Source organism: Hemitrygon akajei, chromosome 6, assembly GCF_048418815.1.
Source record: "Hemitrygon akajei chromosome 6, sHemAka1.3, whole genome shotgun sequence".
In the NCBI taxonomy this organism is placed as follows: Eukaryota; Metazoa; Chordata; class Chondrichthyes; order Myliobatiformes; family Dasyatidae; genus Hemitrygon; species Hemitrygon akajei.
Genome location: NC_133129.1, coordinates 124,982,733 through 125,000,114, shown reverse-complemented (window position 1 = coordinate 125,000,114; position 17,382 = coordinate 124,982,733). Strand labels below are relative to the sequence as shown.

The window sequence follows — 17,382 nt, the reverse complement described above, 5'->3', positions numbered from 1 at the left end:
ACTGAAAATCTTAAGGGAATAAAATGTCCTTGATGAGGACTGTGGACAAGAATAAAAATGCTGGAAATCTGAAATATAAACATAAAATGTTCAGTTGAAAAGTCACCATCTGTAGACGGGAGAAAGAGTTAAGGTTTCAGATTGAAATCTGAATCACACCAACACTGAACTGAACACAACCTATGGACACACTTTCAAGGACTCTTCATATCAAGTTCTCGATATTTATTGTTTATTTATCATTATTACTATTTTATTTTTGTATTTGCAGTTGTTTCTCCTCTTGTTGTCTGCAGCCTTTCATTGATTCTATCGTGTTTCTTTGCACTTACTGTGAATGACCACAAGAAAAGGAATCTCAGTGCATCTGTACTTTGACATTAAATATATTTTGAACTTTAGTATGAACTCAGTGTATTAAGACATAGAGAATGGGACTTGGGGTTAAATAAGGCCAAAAAATGAACATTAAAAGAGGCAATAAGGCAAGCTGGTACTCTAAAATAAAAAAAAACAGGAGGTGCTGTAAATATTCAGGAGGTCAGGCCACACATATTGGAAGAGAATTCAAATTAACATTTGCTAACACTGAAGTTAAAAGGGAACAAAAGGTAGGCATGAAGAAGCTGCAAATGGAGAATTTTTTTTCTGAAATTATGGCCAAGAACATAAGAGTAAATTACAAACATAGAAATGAAAAAAAAAACCTACAGCACAGTACAGGCCCTACAGCCCACAATGCGGTGCAGAACATGTACTTACTTTAGAAATTACTAGGCTTACCCATAGCTCTATATTTTTCTAAGCTCCATGTACCTATCCAGAAGTGTCTAAAAAGACCCTATTGTATCCACCTCCATCACCGTTGCCAGCAGCCCATTCCACGCACTCACCACTTTCTGCATAAAAATAACTTACGCCTGACATCTCCTCTGTACCTACTTCCAAGCACCTTAAAACTGTGCCCTCTCGTGTTAGCCATTTCAGCCCTGGGAAAAAGCATCTGACTATCCATATGATCAATGCCTCTCATCATCTTATAAACCTCTATCAGGTCACCTCTCATTCTCCGTCGCTCCAAGGAGAAAAGGCTGAATTCACTCAACTTATTCTCATAAGGCATGCTCCCCAATCCAGGTGACATCTTTGTAAATCTCCACTGCACCCTTCCTATGGTTTCCACATCCTTCCTATTGTGGTGTGACCAAACCTGAGCACAGCACTTCAAATGGGGTCTGACCAGGGTCCTATATAGCTGCAATATTCCCTCTCAGCTCTTAAACTCAATCCCATGGTTGATGAAAGCCAGTGCACTGTATGCCTTGTTAACCACAGAGACAACGTGCACAGCAGCTTTGAGTGTCTGATGGACTCGGACACCAAGATCCCTATGATACTCTGTACTGCCAAGAGTCTTACCATTAATACTATATTCTGCAATTATATTTGACCTACCAAAATGAACCACCCTATACTTATCTGGATTGAACTCCATTTGTCACTTCTCAGCCCAGTTTTGCATCCTATCGATGCCCCACTCTAACCTCTGACAGCCCTCCACACTATCCACAACACCCCCAACCTTTGTGTCATAGCAGATTTACTAACCCATCCCTACACATCCTCATCCAGGTCATTTATAAAAATCATGAAGAGAAGGGGTCCCAGAACAGATCCCTGAGGCACACCACTGGTCACTGACCTCCATGCAGAATATGACCTGTCTACAACCACTCTTTGCCTTCTGTAAGCAAGCCAGCTCTGGATTCACAAAGCAAGGTCCCATTGGATCCCATGCCTCCTTACCTTCTCAATTAGCCTTGCATGGGGTACCTTATTAAATGCCTTGCTGAAATCCACATACACTACACCTACAGCTCTACCTTCAATGCTTTAGTCACATCCTCAAAAAATTCAATCGGGCTCCTAAGGCACAACCTACCTTTGACAAAGCCACGTTGACTTTCCCTAATCATATTATGCCTTTCCAAATGTTCATAAATCCTGCTTCTCAGGATCTTTTCCATCAACTTACCAACCACTAAAGTAAGACGCACTGGTCTATAATTCCCTGGGCTATCTCTACCCCCTTTCTTGAATAAAAGAACAACATCTGCAAATCTCCAAACCTCCAGAACCTCTCCCGTCCCCATTGATGATGCAAAGATCAATCGCCAGAGGCTCAGCAATCTGGAAAGCTCACATAATTATCCTGACTGTCAAACTCAGTGTTGAGTCCAGAAAGCTGCGTTGTGACAAGCACAAAGATTTTGTTGGATATAGGACTGAAACATACAAAGAGAAGGGTTTTAGATACACTTGACAGAATAGTGGTGTTCATCTCTGCTAAGAGGACATGTAAGGAATATCTTAAGTGAAATGTACAGTTTACTTGAAAGCATTTCCAATTCTCCCTCCGCTTACATCTCAGCTTAAGTTAGTCCCCACCAAGGGACTAAGATTTTTACTATCTACCCTATCTCCATCATTATTTTATAAACCTTTAACAGGTCACTCCTCAGCCTTCTCTCCAGGGAAAACAAACCCAACCTATGCAGTATCTACTCATAATTGAAACACTCAAAACCAGATACCATTCAGGTGAATCTTATTGCACCTTTTCCAGTTCAATCACATCATTCATATAGTGTGGCAATTAAAACTGTGCACAGTAACCCACGTAAGGTCTAACCATTGTTTTATAAAGCTGTTACATGATGTTCCTGTGGAATACTGAAATCCCTATGGACTATGGAGAGAAAGGAGAGAGCATATGTGTGCAAGCACAGAGTTGACTGCCAAGAAGAATGACGTCTCCTTAAATCACAGGATTGGACAATTTTACATGAAAGCCACTGGTCATACCATAGCTGGCTTTGTTTAATAGTCTTAGCCATCGCTTGCTTTCTGTTTTTGATTGCATTTATGCTGCATGCTTTAGAAAGTGGAATTTTTATGTTAAATGGTGGTCGTGGAAGTATGTACATACTTAATGCTAAAACTAAGAAACCTGTGAAACAAGAGCTTGAAAGATTAAATGAATTTGATAAGAAAACGATGATGAATTGTCTTCATTCTGCTTTTCAAGAATCTTCACATTGTAAATTAGGAAATGATAAATAAATAATTTTCCATAATTTTATTGGGATACTGTGCAGAATAGGTCCTTTCGAGCCATGCAGACCAACAATCTCCCCCCCCCCCCCAAATTAATATCAGCCTAATCATGGTACAATTTGTAATGACCAATTAACCTATCAAACAGTACAGGAAATTGGAGCACCTGTTGGAAACCCACAGTCACAGGAAGAAAATACAAACTCCTTACGGGCAATGGCGGGAATTGAACCCAGGTTTGTCATACTGTAAAGCGTTGTGCTAATCACTACATTACCATGCCACCCTGAACTGGTATCAAATATAGCACCAGTGCGAAACAAAATAACACATCATAGCATCTCACCATGCAAATCAGGAGGCTCTCCAAGACCATCAGTGACAACCTCTCCAAAAGACTTTGACGTAAAACTAAGCTACAATGTTTTCTTTCAGAATGGACTTGACTGGCAATTTCAATAAACCACCTAAACCTTAATTCTACAGTACAGTTATCAATGTGCACTTTATACTTAATGACTATTGTTACTGTCCCACCTGTAGTTACATGGGTGAAGTGGTGATGATCCACTATTGGGACGATCTACAAAGTGGTCTATGATAATTCCCATGATTGGCTGGGTCCGCTCCAGCTGCCTGCGAAATAATTCAAAGTAAAAATTACAAGAGCTCCTAGAAATGACAACCATTATGTTCCCTGCTTAACTGATCACATTAAGCAGTAGGACAAAGGTCTAACTTAGTAATAGCCCACTTGTATCAACAGATATTTGGCAAGATTAGCAAAATAATAGCATGTGAAGAATAAGCAGAATTATTTTGATAAACAGGGTCAAAAATAATAAATGCTGGTGCAAGTAGGGACCACATATTTTTTAAATCACATTTGTGTGTTTTGGACAAGAGTTACATTTATAGGTTGCTTTAATTTTAGAACTGTTTATTTTCAGAGTGACTTAATCCTCCACATATTAATTATTGCAATACATCCAAGGTACAGTACAAGGAGATTCTAGTAATCACAAACGGTCAAAACATTGGGGTGTAGTTGCAAATGATCTTGATTTCTGTCTGCCTTCACAGTCTAAATTAGAACAAACCAGAAGACATGACACAGATAATAAAAATGGAAAGAAAAAGCAAATTATGAATCATGAAATGAAAATAACAAAAATGCTTTTATTCACAAGATTTGCCTACAAATTGAACTCATTGGCCATTGTAATGTATGCTATGACAAAACTCCATTTCCAAGACAGTAGATAATGAGGCATTTTGAATCCTTAGTTCCTTTGAAAAGGTTGCCTTTAAATAGGCAGTTTAGTTGCTGGGGCAAAATATTTCAGACTACAGCAAAATAGTATGTAAGTACATTTCTGCTTTGTGTTCTTACTTACATTAATGGTTTATCACTCTTTTTGATTCCTAAATCAGAGAAAACTCCTCATCATTCTGGTCACCTCTCATCCTCCGTCACTCCAAGGAGAAAAGGCCAAGTTTACTCAACCTATTCTCATAAGGCATGCTCCCCAATCCAGGCAACATCCTTGTAAATCTCCTTTTCACCCTTTCTATGGTTTCCATATCCTTCCTGGAGTGAGGTGACCAGAATTGAGCACAGTACTCCAAGTGGGGTCTGACCAGGGTCCTATATAGATGCAACATTACCTCTCGGCTCTTAAACTCAATCCCACGATTGATGAAGGTCAACGCTCTGTAGGTCTTCTTAACCATAGAGGCATCCTGCGTAGCAGCTTTGAGTGCCCTATGGACTTGGACCCCAAGATCCCTCCGACCCTCCACACTGCCAAGAGACTTGCCATTAATACTATATTCTGCCATCATATTTGATGTATCAAAATGAACCACCTCACACTTATCTGGGTTGAACTCCATCTGCCACTTCTTAGCCCAGTTTTGCATGCTATCCCAGAACAGATCTCTGAGGCACTCCACTGGTTACCAACCTCCATGCAGAATATGACCCGTCTACAACCACTCTTTGCCTTCTGTGAGCAAGACAGTTCTGGATTCACAAAGCAAGGTCCCATTGGATCCCTACTTTCTCAATAAGCCTTGCATGGGGTACCTTATCAAATGCCTTGCTAAAACCCATATACACTACATCTATGGCTCTACCCTCATCAATGTGTTTAGTCACATCCTCAAAAAATTCAATCAGGCTCGTAAGGCATGACCTGCCTTTGACAAAGCCATGCTGACTATTCCTAATCATATTATACCTCTCCAAATGTTCATAAATCCTGCCTCTCAGGATCTTCTCTATCAACTTACCAACCACTGAAGTAAGACTCACTGGTCTATAATTTCCTGGGCTATCTCTTCTCCCTTTGTTGAATAAAGGAACAACATCCGCAACTATCCAATCCTCCAGAGCCTCTCCCGTCCTCATTGATGATGCAAAGATCATCGCCAGAGGCTCAGCAATCTTCTCACTCGCTTCAACAGTAGCCTGCCCAGTCCCAGTGACTTATCCAACTTGATGCTTTCCAAAAGCTTCAGCACATCCTCTTCTTCAATATCTACATGCTCAAGCTTTTCAGTCTGCAGTCTACAATCGCCAAGATCCTTCTGCGTAGTGAATACTGAAGCAAAGTATTCACTAAGTACTTCTGCCAACTCCTCCAGTTCCATACACACTTTTCCATTGTCACACTTGATTGGTCCTATTCTCTCACCTCTTATCCTCTTGCTCTTCATGCCCGTAGAATGCCTTGGGGTTTTCCTTAATCCTGTCCGCCAAGGCCCTCTCATGGCCCCTTCTGGCTCTCCTAATTTCATTCTTAAGCTCCTTCCTGCTAGCCTTATAATCTTCTAGATCTCTATCATTACCTAGCTTTTTGAACCTCTCGTAAGCTCTTCTTTTCTTCTTGACCAAATTTACAACAGCCTTGTACACCATGGTTCCTGTACCCTGCCATCCTTTCCCTGTCTGATTGGAAGGTATCTACGCAGAACCCCACACAAATATCCCCTGAACGTTTGCCACACTTCTTCTGTATGTTTCCCTGAGAACATCTGTTTCCAATTTATGCCTCCAAGTTCCTGCCTGATAGCCTCATATTTCCCCTTACTCCAATTAAACATTTTTCTAACTTTGTCTGTTCCTATCCCTCTCCAATGCTATGGTAAAGGAGATAGAATTGTGATCACTATCTCCAAAATGCTCTCCCACTGAGAGACCTGACACCTGACCAGGTTCATTTCCCAATACCAGATCAAGTACAGCCTCTCCTCTTGTAGCTGATCTACATATTGTGTCAGGAAACCTTCCTGAACACACCTAACAAACTCCACCCTATCTAAACCCCTCACTCTATCTCAGCAACTTTTGGCTGGTGGCCAATGAAACAAGAAAAAGAACTCAATACTTTGCTAATCACAGTTTTTCTGGTAAACAATCACAAGTAATAGTCTGCAACTTCCCTTTGGACTTGGAGGTGACTCAATGTGGTAAAACATCAAGGCAGTGCACCTGTTGCTGAGAGTGAGGAAGACCTGAGGTTCGATCGATTCAAGTGCCAGGCATAAATCAGAAGTCAGGTATAAGCCAAGTCAAAGCAGTGAGGTCCAGGCCGCAGAGCATATTGACGTGAATGAACCTGATAGTTGGGCAATGATTTAGGTGCCAGGATGAATTGGAAAGGTTGGGTACAGGCCGAATTGAGATGGGGGGGGGGGGGGGGTGTTCATACAGAGTGTATTGAGGTGACTGAACCCAATGTTTGGATGACAATTGTGGCACCAGGCCAAATTGGAAATGTCAGGGTGTCGGGGCCAGAGGTGAGGGACAGGCCAGGTCAGCTCTCTGCTCCGCTCTGTGCTGAATCAAGGGTCCATGGACAAACTCCCTTTGTGGACTTCGGTTCAAAATGCCTTTTGCTTGCATTTTTTTCCTCAGCCCATTAGGTATTTGATGGGTCTTTTTTTAAAATGAGTTCTTCTGGGTTTCTTTGTTTTTGGCTGTCTGTAAGAAGAAGAAACTCAAGGTTGTATAATGTATACATACTATGAAAAAAATGTGCTTTGAACTCATGTCATCTCTCATACATTTTATATAATTGACCAATGCTTATAACTGCTGAAATAAATTAAAGCCTGCTGCATTTTCTTGTGTAAATCGAGCTGACTGGGTGACTGCTGACCTATAAGGAGGGCGTATTAATATTCAAGTTTTATATTTGGCCCTTGGGCTACAGCAAAGATTTTATGCTAGAGTGCTGCCAATTTACTCCTCCACAAACCTGAAACAAATCTACTCTCTAAAATTAATTACTAGAAATAGATTTATTTTCAAAAGTTGGCATTCATTTTCAATTTTTTCTACTTCCATCAAATCTACATGAATATATTTAACTATATTTGTATATCAGGGACAAATGCAAATGACAAAATATAAATCCACCCTGTCATCTATTAGTTCTTCAATAAGCATGCCTTATTTTCTTTCATCGTCATTATTCATTGCTCCTAAACTACATTTGACAAGGGAGTTGAACGTCAGGTCCAATACTAACAAAAATGTGGAATTAATCTATGATGTAGGGGGGGAAAAAGGGAACTCAGGGCAGTGAAGGAAACATAATATTTTGGTATTTAGTGGTATTACCAACATATTCCAGTAATTTAAAATTCTACTTGCATTCATATTTCCATGCACACAGACTGATTACCATTGTAATTAAGAACACTATAACTTCATATTTAATGTTGCAGATAATGCTGACTGCACAATGTTTGGCCCTATGTAAGAGCTGAATCGTCCTACTCACCCGTAGAGGGTTTTGGAAGGTCACCGACACTTCCATTTCCAAGATATCTAACCTTCCTCCTCACCCCCTACAGATTTTGGCAAACTATTACATTTACAAAAAATATATATGCATGTTTTCAATTCTGTTTCTCTTGCCCAGAAATGCCACAATTTTATTTAAAGTCTATGTTTCAATTTATGGATGGCTTGAATTATTTAGTACATTAAGGAGGCATGAAACATTTCACACTATTATTGATATGGTGTAAGAATTGAAACTTTTTTATAATTATAAAACAGTGGACTAAGACTGTGAGATTAAACAATTCATACAACTGATTCAAATAAACTATCAAAAGTATTTCTTGTTCAGTTTTGACTGGGCAGCTAGTCTGGCACAAGAACAATGAAGGATAGTGCCTTGTCTGAAGTTATATTAAGGGCTTAATTTTGAGTCCTTGAACAGAATCCTCATTATTCAATGTAGGACTCCTAAACACATGATACTTGTCTCTTTTTGGAAGGCATCAGTACTAGGCGACCTCTGCTTTACAGTCATTTGGGTAGTGGAATTTCACTCCTCAACGATCACTATCCAAATATTTTAGTTACAGAATAAAGTGTGAAAAAGCAACCAAATAAATAAACAAAAAAGTTGATTCTTGATGCATTGCAGATGACATGGCTTTGTGTTACGGAAAATTGTGATACCAGTCATTTCCTAGGAATACGATCACCCTTGTTAGGGTTGATTGTATTTAAACACAATGTCTACAGCATAGTTTAATATATTCATGTGTTATTTTCCAACTTATGTGCTTAATGTTTTACTTACCAATCACATTGCAAAATGAAAATATACCTTCCTTTCAAGACAAAGCAATTAATTGAAGCGTACTATGATACAGCACATGAAGCAATTCAGTCCATTATCCTTGTATCAATTATTGAAATGCCTTATGCTTTTAAATTCTTCTATGAAAATTTCTGAGCCTTTCCTACTTCAAGAATAATTACCTCACCTTCTCTAATTCTTATTATCTTAAGTCTTAATCTTTTTTATTATTTCTGGTAAATTTCTTGCACTCAAGTTTTATTTCTTTGTTAAACCTTTCAAATCAAATACTTGTACCACTGGTCCAAATAAATGTTTCACAGGAAATATAACACCCTTACTTTATATGTTACACCTTTATTCATCAGTCATGATTTTAAGCTTATTTAACATAATCTTAGTTTCCAATTCTCCCAGTTTGTCCTGCCATCCTCAAAAGATGTCTTTATTCACTTCAAAACTGTACCATTTGGAATAGAATCAGGAAAGGAAGGAAACAGTATGCAGGAAAAAATAGATTCATTTGTAGAACCAACATCAGTTGGAAGTAACATCAGGACATTTAGAAAATCATAGCAGTATGTGAAAAGGATCATGAAAGGATTTCTCAGAGGACATAAGAGCATAAGATGGATAAGGGTACCACTGCCAGTAGTGCTTATGGATTAACAAAAGGAACTTGAGATTGTGCCACATAAAAGGTTACCAAAAACTTGTAGCAGTGTAATATATGAGATTTAGAACATGCTGAAATTAAGTTTCATGACATAAAAGTTATCTTTAGCTTACCAAAGATGTAAAATCAGCTAAGTGCCACAACTACCTGTAGTCATGAAATCCTTTGAACGCTTGGTGTTGAACCACCTGAAGACCCTCACCAGCAGCCTGCTGGATCCCCTGCAGTTTGCCTATCGGGCAAATAGGTCAGTAGACGATGCAGTCAACCTGGGACTGCACTATATCCTGCAACATCTGGATCGTCCTGGGACCTATGCTCGGATGCTGTTTGTGGATTCAGTTCGGCGTTTAACACCATCGTTCCTCATACCCTCTGCTCCAAATTGTCTCACCTTACTGTGCCACCTGACCTCTGCGATTGGATTTACAGCTTCCTGACCAACAGAAGTCAGCAGGTAAGGATGGGACAGGTCACCTCGGATATTCGAATCACCATCACTGGCGCCCCCCAGGGGTGTGTCCTCTCTCCACTGCTGTTCTCCCTCTACACCAATGACTGCACCTCCTCCAACCCCTACATGAAGCTTTTGAAGTTTGCAGACGACACTACCGTCATCGGACTCATCCAGAATAGTGATGAGTCTGCATATCGACAGCAGGTGGACCAACTGGCGCTCTGGTGCAGTCGGAACAATCTGGAGCTGAACATGCTCAAGACAAAGGAGATGATAGTGGATTTCAGGAGACATCCCCCCGCTATGTCTCCCCTCACAGTCCTCAGCAGCCCTGTGTCCACCGTGGACAACTTCAGGTTCCTGGGAACCACCATCTCTCAGGATCTGAAGTGGGAGCAGAACATCAGCTCCATCCTGAAGAAGGCCCAGCAGCGGATGTATTTCCTGTGGCTCTTGAGGAAATACGGTCTGCCTCAGGAATTGCTGCTGCAGTTCTACACTGCAGTCATTCAGACTGTCCTGTGCACCTCCATCATTGTGTGGTTTGGAGCTGCCACCAAGCAGGATAGAACCAGACTACAGTGCACATTGAGGACTGCCGAGCGCATTACTGGAGCCTCCCTGCCCTGTATCGTGGACCTGTACTCTTCCAGGTTGAAGAAGAGGGCGGGGAACATCATAAAGGACTCCTCCCATCCTGCGCACAGACTGTTTGATCTGCTTCCGTCTGGTAGGCGCTTCAGATCCCTCCAGACTAAGACTAATAGGCACTGGAGAAGTTTTTTTCCCTACTGCGGTCACTTTGCTGAACAGTTAACTGCCGGTTAACTGTCGGCTAACTATTACTTGGATTGCACTACCTGTATGTATAATCTATATTTTCATTTATATTTATCATTATTATTGTTATGAGCAGAGAGACAACATCTGCCGGAAGTAAATTCCTTGTATGTGCATAGGTACTTGGCGATTAAAGTCTGATTCTGATTCTGATTTGCATCATTAACTCAAATATAGAAACCAAGTATACTTGTAATAAATTTGTGGATAATACAAAGTGGGAAGTCAAGTTGTGAGGACACAAAGGTTGCTAGGTAGTAATATGTGAAAATGAGAGATTTTTATTTTGATAGAAAGACAGGAGATTGTTTCATAAAGAAAAATTAAGCAGATTGCACAAAAATTCTGTGAAGTTCTGATGAATGAAATTAATCATATAGGACAGAGGGGACCTAACAGAGGGGACCTTTTGTGGGATTGAGAAGGCATCATCTGATATTAAGAGCTTGCCAATTTGAGAGATAAAAAGGAATTTATTTTAGATATAGACAACATAAACAAGTTTTATAAACAAATTCTATATTGGAGCAAGGGTTATGGGAACAGAGACTTTGATCAGATTGCTCCAACTTTCAATATGACTGTGGCCAACCTGCAGTAGCAATGTACTTTATTCCTTCTCATACTTTATTAAGCTCTTGCTTCTCCTGACTTTTCCCATAAAAATAAATTACCCATGTTTAAATTTCATCTCGCATTTTACTTATCTATGCATACTTGTTGTGTTTGCTATCCTCTTCGAATATTGAAAAGCCTAGATGAGACTGGATGTGGAGAGGATGTTTCCTATAGTGGGGAAGTCCAAGTCCAGAGGGCACAGCCTCAGATCAGAGGAATGTCTCTTCAGAATAGAGATGAGGAGGAATTTCTTTAGCCAGAGGGTGGTGAATCTGTGGAATTCATTGCCACAGATAATTGCAGAGGCCAAGTCACTGGGTATGTTTAAAGCAGAGCTTGATAGGTTCCTGATTTATAAGGACATCAAAGGCTACAAAGTTCAAAGTATATTTATTTTTGTACACATTATACAACCTTGAGATTTGTTTCTTAGTTGGCAGCCACGAAACAGAGAACCCCCCCCCAAAATAAAAAAGACCATCAAACACCCAAACAAGGAGAGGGCAAGAAACTGGGGTTGAGAAGGATAATAAATCAGCTATGATGAAATGGCACAGCAATTTCAACCCGAATGGCCTGATTCTGCTGTTATGTCTTCTGGGCCTACGGTCTTCATTGATTACTACATTTCAAATTTGTGTCATGTGGAAACTCAGAAATTCTGACTTGTTAAAGGATCAGTTTAACCCCTTGGATGAGGGCAAGGTTGCTTTCTGCATCTCAACTAAACTAAGGCACAACAAGTTTGTAGAGCAGGATACTTTTCTCATTGCAGCTCATCCCTTTGTTTTACACTCCTCAGTATTTTGCAAAAGAAATGATGTTTTTTTTAAAAATTCAGTTGGTTTTGAAATTGCTCCTATAATTTTATAGAAGTTTTTTCTTCTGTGTTTACCTCATCTCTATTTGATCATGATGATAACACAACGAAGAGTTATTTCCCATTTAATATGTCAACCCAACTCACTATTTTGAAAACCAGAGTAAGACCACCTCTAAATCTCACCTCATGAGATAATGCTCTTCATCTTAGACAATCAATTGGACTTAAATCCCTTCATTCAATTTAAAACCAGTCTGTTGCTATATCAAATACAGCCATTTGCTGTCTTTCTTTCTGAAATTAACTGCTTAATGAACTAAAGTGAGAGCAAAACAAAACATGAAAGTAGTTTAATTCTGTAAGTTACTTCTTAAGAAGAGTTTCAAACTTTATCCTAATTTAACAATCAAGGGGCTGCAGAACTATTCTGAGTTTCAAGTCCTGGTGCTATAACTGTAGCAACTGAGTATTTTTCATGCTTTAAGGCAAGATCTCAGATTTCCTGATTTCAAGATGGTGCAAGTTGTGGTGTCTGTCAAGGTCGTGGCTCAGATTTCGTATTTTTTAGGTTTGTACGGATGGTTTTGGGGACAGACAGGTGAGCTGGGGGTCAGGTTAGTGTTAACAGACAGGGATGTGGGGGAATTGGATGTCAGGCTGGAGTCTAAGACTTCGCTCCGCATTTGAAGGCAAATAACATGGACGAGAGACATCTGCGGTTGAACGTAGGGCAGGCAGACAAGGGCTGGTGCACCTGCCTCCCCTCTCCCCGTCAGTGAATTATCAGCGGGTTCTGGAGTTGGAGTTTCACGCGAACAGGGGGCAAGAGATCCGATGATAACCTGGGTCTGAGAATCAGTGAGACTGTAGTTCGAGGCCTAGTGTTGGGGAACTGCTAGCAGCGAGATCAGATTCTGAGATCTAGTGTTCAGCAAATAATGGGTCCTGTGTGTGTGTGTGTGTGTGTGTGTGTGTGTGTGTGTGTGTGTGTGTGTGTGTGTGTGTGTGTGTGTGTGTGTGTGTGTGTGTGTGTGTGTGTGTGTGTGTGTGTGTGTGTGTGTAAATTTAAGGGAGGGAGGAGTGGGGCCTTTTTTTGATGCTTGCTGTCTTCTGTCCTTTCTCTCAAGCATTGTGGGCATACTATGTTGGTGCCAGAATGCGTAGCGACACTTACAGGCTGCCACCCAGCACCTTCTCAGCTGCATTAGTTGTTAAGGCAAATGATGCATTTCATTATGTTTTGATCTACATGTGATAAATTTGAATCTTAAGTCTCCTTCCCCAACTCCATCTGTGATTGAACCACTTCCTGCTTTGAAATAAAGCTGTGGCTTTACCTTTGCTATCTAAGAAACCTGTTACTGTGCCCCATTGACCATTAAGAACACATAAAAACTATTAAAACAGGAAATTAAAAAAGCTAAACATAACAAATGATAATAAAAATCAAGCAGCTCATTTAATCACTCTATGTAACCTCCAATTAAATGAATGAGTTGGTTGATGCTGCACAACCTGACAGCAAATTCCCAGTAGAAATGTGGGAAAACTTAACAAGCCCCTTGTAGCTTAGTCAAGAAACTGGCTTGTCATTAAATTGGGAGTCCTGAAACTTGCTAGCAAATATGGACCAATACAATATGTGGGAACAGGAAAGTAATATTTTCTTCTCTGTCACAAACTAAATTTATCTCTCCTTTCATACAAGTATCATGAGGCATGGGATCTAGGGAAACTTGGCTGAGGGATTTGGAATTGGCTTGCCCCCAGAAAGCAGAGGGTGGTAGTACACGGAGTGTATTCAGCTTGTAAGTCTGTGACTCTTATTGATATTCCATAGAAATTAGTTCTGGCACCCGTGCACTTTGTGATTTTTATAAATGACTTGGATGAGGGAGTGGAAGGGTGGGTTAGTTTGCAGATGGCATGAAGTTTGGTGATGTTGTGGATAATGTAGAAGGTTGTTGTAGGTTACAGCAGGCCATTGAGAGAATGCAGAGCTGGTTGAGAAGTTGCAGCTAGGGTACAATTCAAAGAAGTGTGAAGTGATATACTCTGGCAGGTACTTACAAGGTTAATGGCAGAATTCTTAGCTGTGTGGAGAAACAGAGGGATCTTGGGGTCTATGTCTATAGATCCCATAAAGTATCCAAGCATGTAGTTAGGATGGATAAGAAAGTGTATGGTATGTTGTCTTTCAGTTAGTCAGATGATTGAGTTCAAGAGCCTCAAAGTAATGTTGCAGCTCTATAAAACTCCAGTCAGACCACATTTGGAGTATTGTGTTCATTTGTGGTTGCCTCATTAGAGGAAGGATGTGGACAGTGAAAGCACAGGAGACTTATCAGGATGCTGCCCGAATTAGAGAGTATGTTCTATGAGGAAAAGTTGAGCGAGCTAGTCTTTTCTCTTTGGAACGGAGAAGGGTGAGAGGTTGCTTAATAGAGGTGTACAAAATGATAAGAGGTGTTGATAGAGTGCAACCAGCACCTTTTTCCCAGGCCAGAAAAGACAAATATGAGACAGCATCATTTTAAGGTGACTGAAGGAAAGTATATGGGGAATGTCAGAAGTAGTTTTTTTTTTGCATATCCTGCCAGGGGTCAGCACATCATGGGCTGAAGGGCCTGTACTGTGTTGTAATGCTCTGTGTAACAGTTGATCGTGAATTCTGTTATTGTTTTCCCTTCTACTACCTCAATGTATAATTGTGATGAAATTATTCTGTATAGATGGCATTCCATTAGTTTTTCCACTGTCTCATGGGCTAGGATCATGGGCTGAAGGGCCTGTATTGCATTGTATGCTTTAAATGTTCTGAGGTATTGACAAGTTTGGAGTTGTGTTTTACCAAAAGCAAACAGCCATGCTGTTTTTAAATCCTAACTACTCTTTGCTGCCACAGTATGAGTGTGAGCAGCATCAGGTTCAGCCTTGTTGATTATATTATGATCATTAATATAAATTAGCACTCTGCATCAAGATAACTTTGTTTCTTTGGGAAAGATAAATGTTCAATTCTTAAAAGCTTTATAATTATACTACATAACACTAATAAATAAACTTCAATGTAACTTAAATATAACCATTGGATACAATCATCTAACCTCCTCATATTAAAAATTTACTTAACCTAACTTTGCTTACAGTCAGCTCCATCAGTACAAATCTCAAGACAGTCTTAGACTTTACCTGCCAGACATGAAAGCCAGGTTAGTTCTGTAAGCACAAGACAGAGTAATAGTGCCGACAGGAGTTCCAACTATTCCAACCCGTACAGTCTGAAAACCTGCGAGAGAGAGAGAGAGAGGGAGGTATAGAGAAGCCACATTGGAGATGGGGGTGGGTGTGTCCTACCATGCAATCAAAATGAATAGGCCATTTATTAGATACATGTTAAATGCAAACAAATACACCAACTTCAATGGAACTGAATTTCTAAAACAGAGTACAATGCGCAATTGTTTTGACACAACATACCAAACAGATTACAACGTGCAGTTGTTTAAGCTTTAATTCTGTACATTTAGGGAATAAATGGTTTCAGATAATGTTGGAATATATCACTGAGATAGAAGATCATCCACGAGGAATAGCTGAGCATACTCAAAGGGCCAGATGCCCCTTATCAATTTCTACTTCTGACATTCTTAAGAGAGCAAGGATGTATTGGCGCTTCTGTGGCTTCATGCACAACTATATATATATATATAGTGTATGGAGAGGTGGATAAAGAGCTACTGGCTTGTATTAGTGGGCCGCACAGGACAAAGTTCCACTAAATGGAGAAAATGTGAGCAAATTTCTTCAAGTGTGATAAAACCATCATTACTTAGGTGGCATTAAAAAGAACCTCTGCAGGGTCAATTAGATGGCTGGTGATGTAACTTCCAAGTACATCTTGTATGGCATATTACTTTTTAAATCAATTGAATGGACATTCATAAATGCAACAAGAATGTCTGACACTGGCAAAAACTTCAAATGGACAAAAAAAATGTGATATTGAAGCTGACAGTATGGAATTTAAAATAACAGCACCTATATAGTCCATTTAAACAAGATCATTAATGATTGCTAATAGAAATTACTCAAAGGAAGTCTCTTGCCCTTCTACTCAAGTACATTCATGTAAATTTAACAAATTTGGATTTCAGGATACGAAATGGAATTCTGAACATGACAAGTTTAGTTAAAACACAAACTACATTACATGAAATTGTCCTTTAAAATTGGCACAGGCAACTAGATCTCTAACATTCATTGGAGAAATTAGCTTGAAACATGTATCTGGTCTAATCTAGAATTAACACCAATACTACAGTATCAGTTAGCTCATTTCACCTTTAGAGGAGGTAGCAATAGCCCATACATAAATTTACTAGTATTATTTCACACATTATAAAAAGATACAGTAAAAATGTGAAAATCTAATACACTCAGGACTTTAATGGAGTTGGAAGTTTGATATGCAACAGCCATTCAGCCTTTCGTCACATACTATTTGGCAGCATCCATCATCAAAGATCCCCACCATCGAGGCCATTGGAAATTATTTTTATTCACAACCCACTCTTTTTTTATTCACTGCTTGTAGATCTTAGAATTTTGATAAATTTTCCTGATCTGTTGATTGAGAAGGCAGCACTGGAACCAGGACCCAATGAATGGGAAGGACAGTTTAACCTTAGGCTGGTTTATCATCATGGGTATGAAGTATTCTAAATATTATACTGTATATATTTAAAAACTGCAATTCCCCAATTATACATCAGTGGGAGGACTAACACAGGAAAGGACACAGAGTTACAAACATACCTTCACCCAGGCCACTCAGTTGCACTTCTCCAAAATATATCCTGCAAAATTGAAAGCAAGTGTGCATCTTATCTGGTACTCAAGTAAAATACAGTGACCATGCTTTAAAATAACTGGGAGTATCAGGAAACATTTTTTGTGAAAAATATTTCAAATTCCCAAGGAAAGACTGTGTATTGTCTACACAAAAAATGTCAGTGGTTGCATATCCACAATGTGGCCTTTGGAGAAGGTTTTTGGATGGATTATTGTTTCAAACTCACAATAATTTCAATATGAAATGGCAGTCCAAACCAAAAAGCTGTTCCAATGTGCATGCTTCAAAGTTCAATTATGGAATGGAAATAATGGTGGGAAATGAATGCCAGTGGCTATTTGATAGAAGACATACTTTTTCTAAAAATTAGAACTATCATGCAAGACA

General features: G+C 39.6%; 1 protein-coding gene across 8 annotated transcripts in view; it reads right to left on the bottom strand.

Moving 5' to 3' along the window:
- Nucleotides 1–17,382, bottom strand: part of atg13 (ATG13 autophagy related 13 homolog (S. cerevisiae)) — a 120,922-nt gene that overhangs the window by 60,362 nt on the left and 43,178 nt on the right. For 5 of the 8 annotated variants that reach the window (XM_073049193.1, XM_073049192.1, XM_073049196.1 and 2 more), the window contains exons 7-9: nt 16,959–16,999; nt 15,333–15,429; nt 3,655–3,753 (exon numbers count right to left, since the gene is read on the bottom strand). In XM_073049193.1, the coding sequence (XP_072905294.1) occupies nt 3,655–3,753; nt 15,333–15,429; nt 16,959–16,999 (237 nt within the window). The remainder of the gene's footprint in view (nt 1–3,654; nt 3,754–15,332; nt 15,430–16,958; nt 17,000–17,382) is intronic. The other 3 variants (XM_073049195.1, XM_073049197.1, XM_073049199.1) reach the window with 1 other exon arrangement.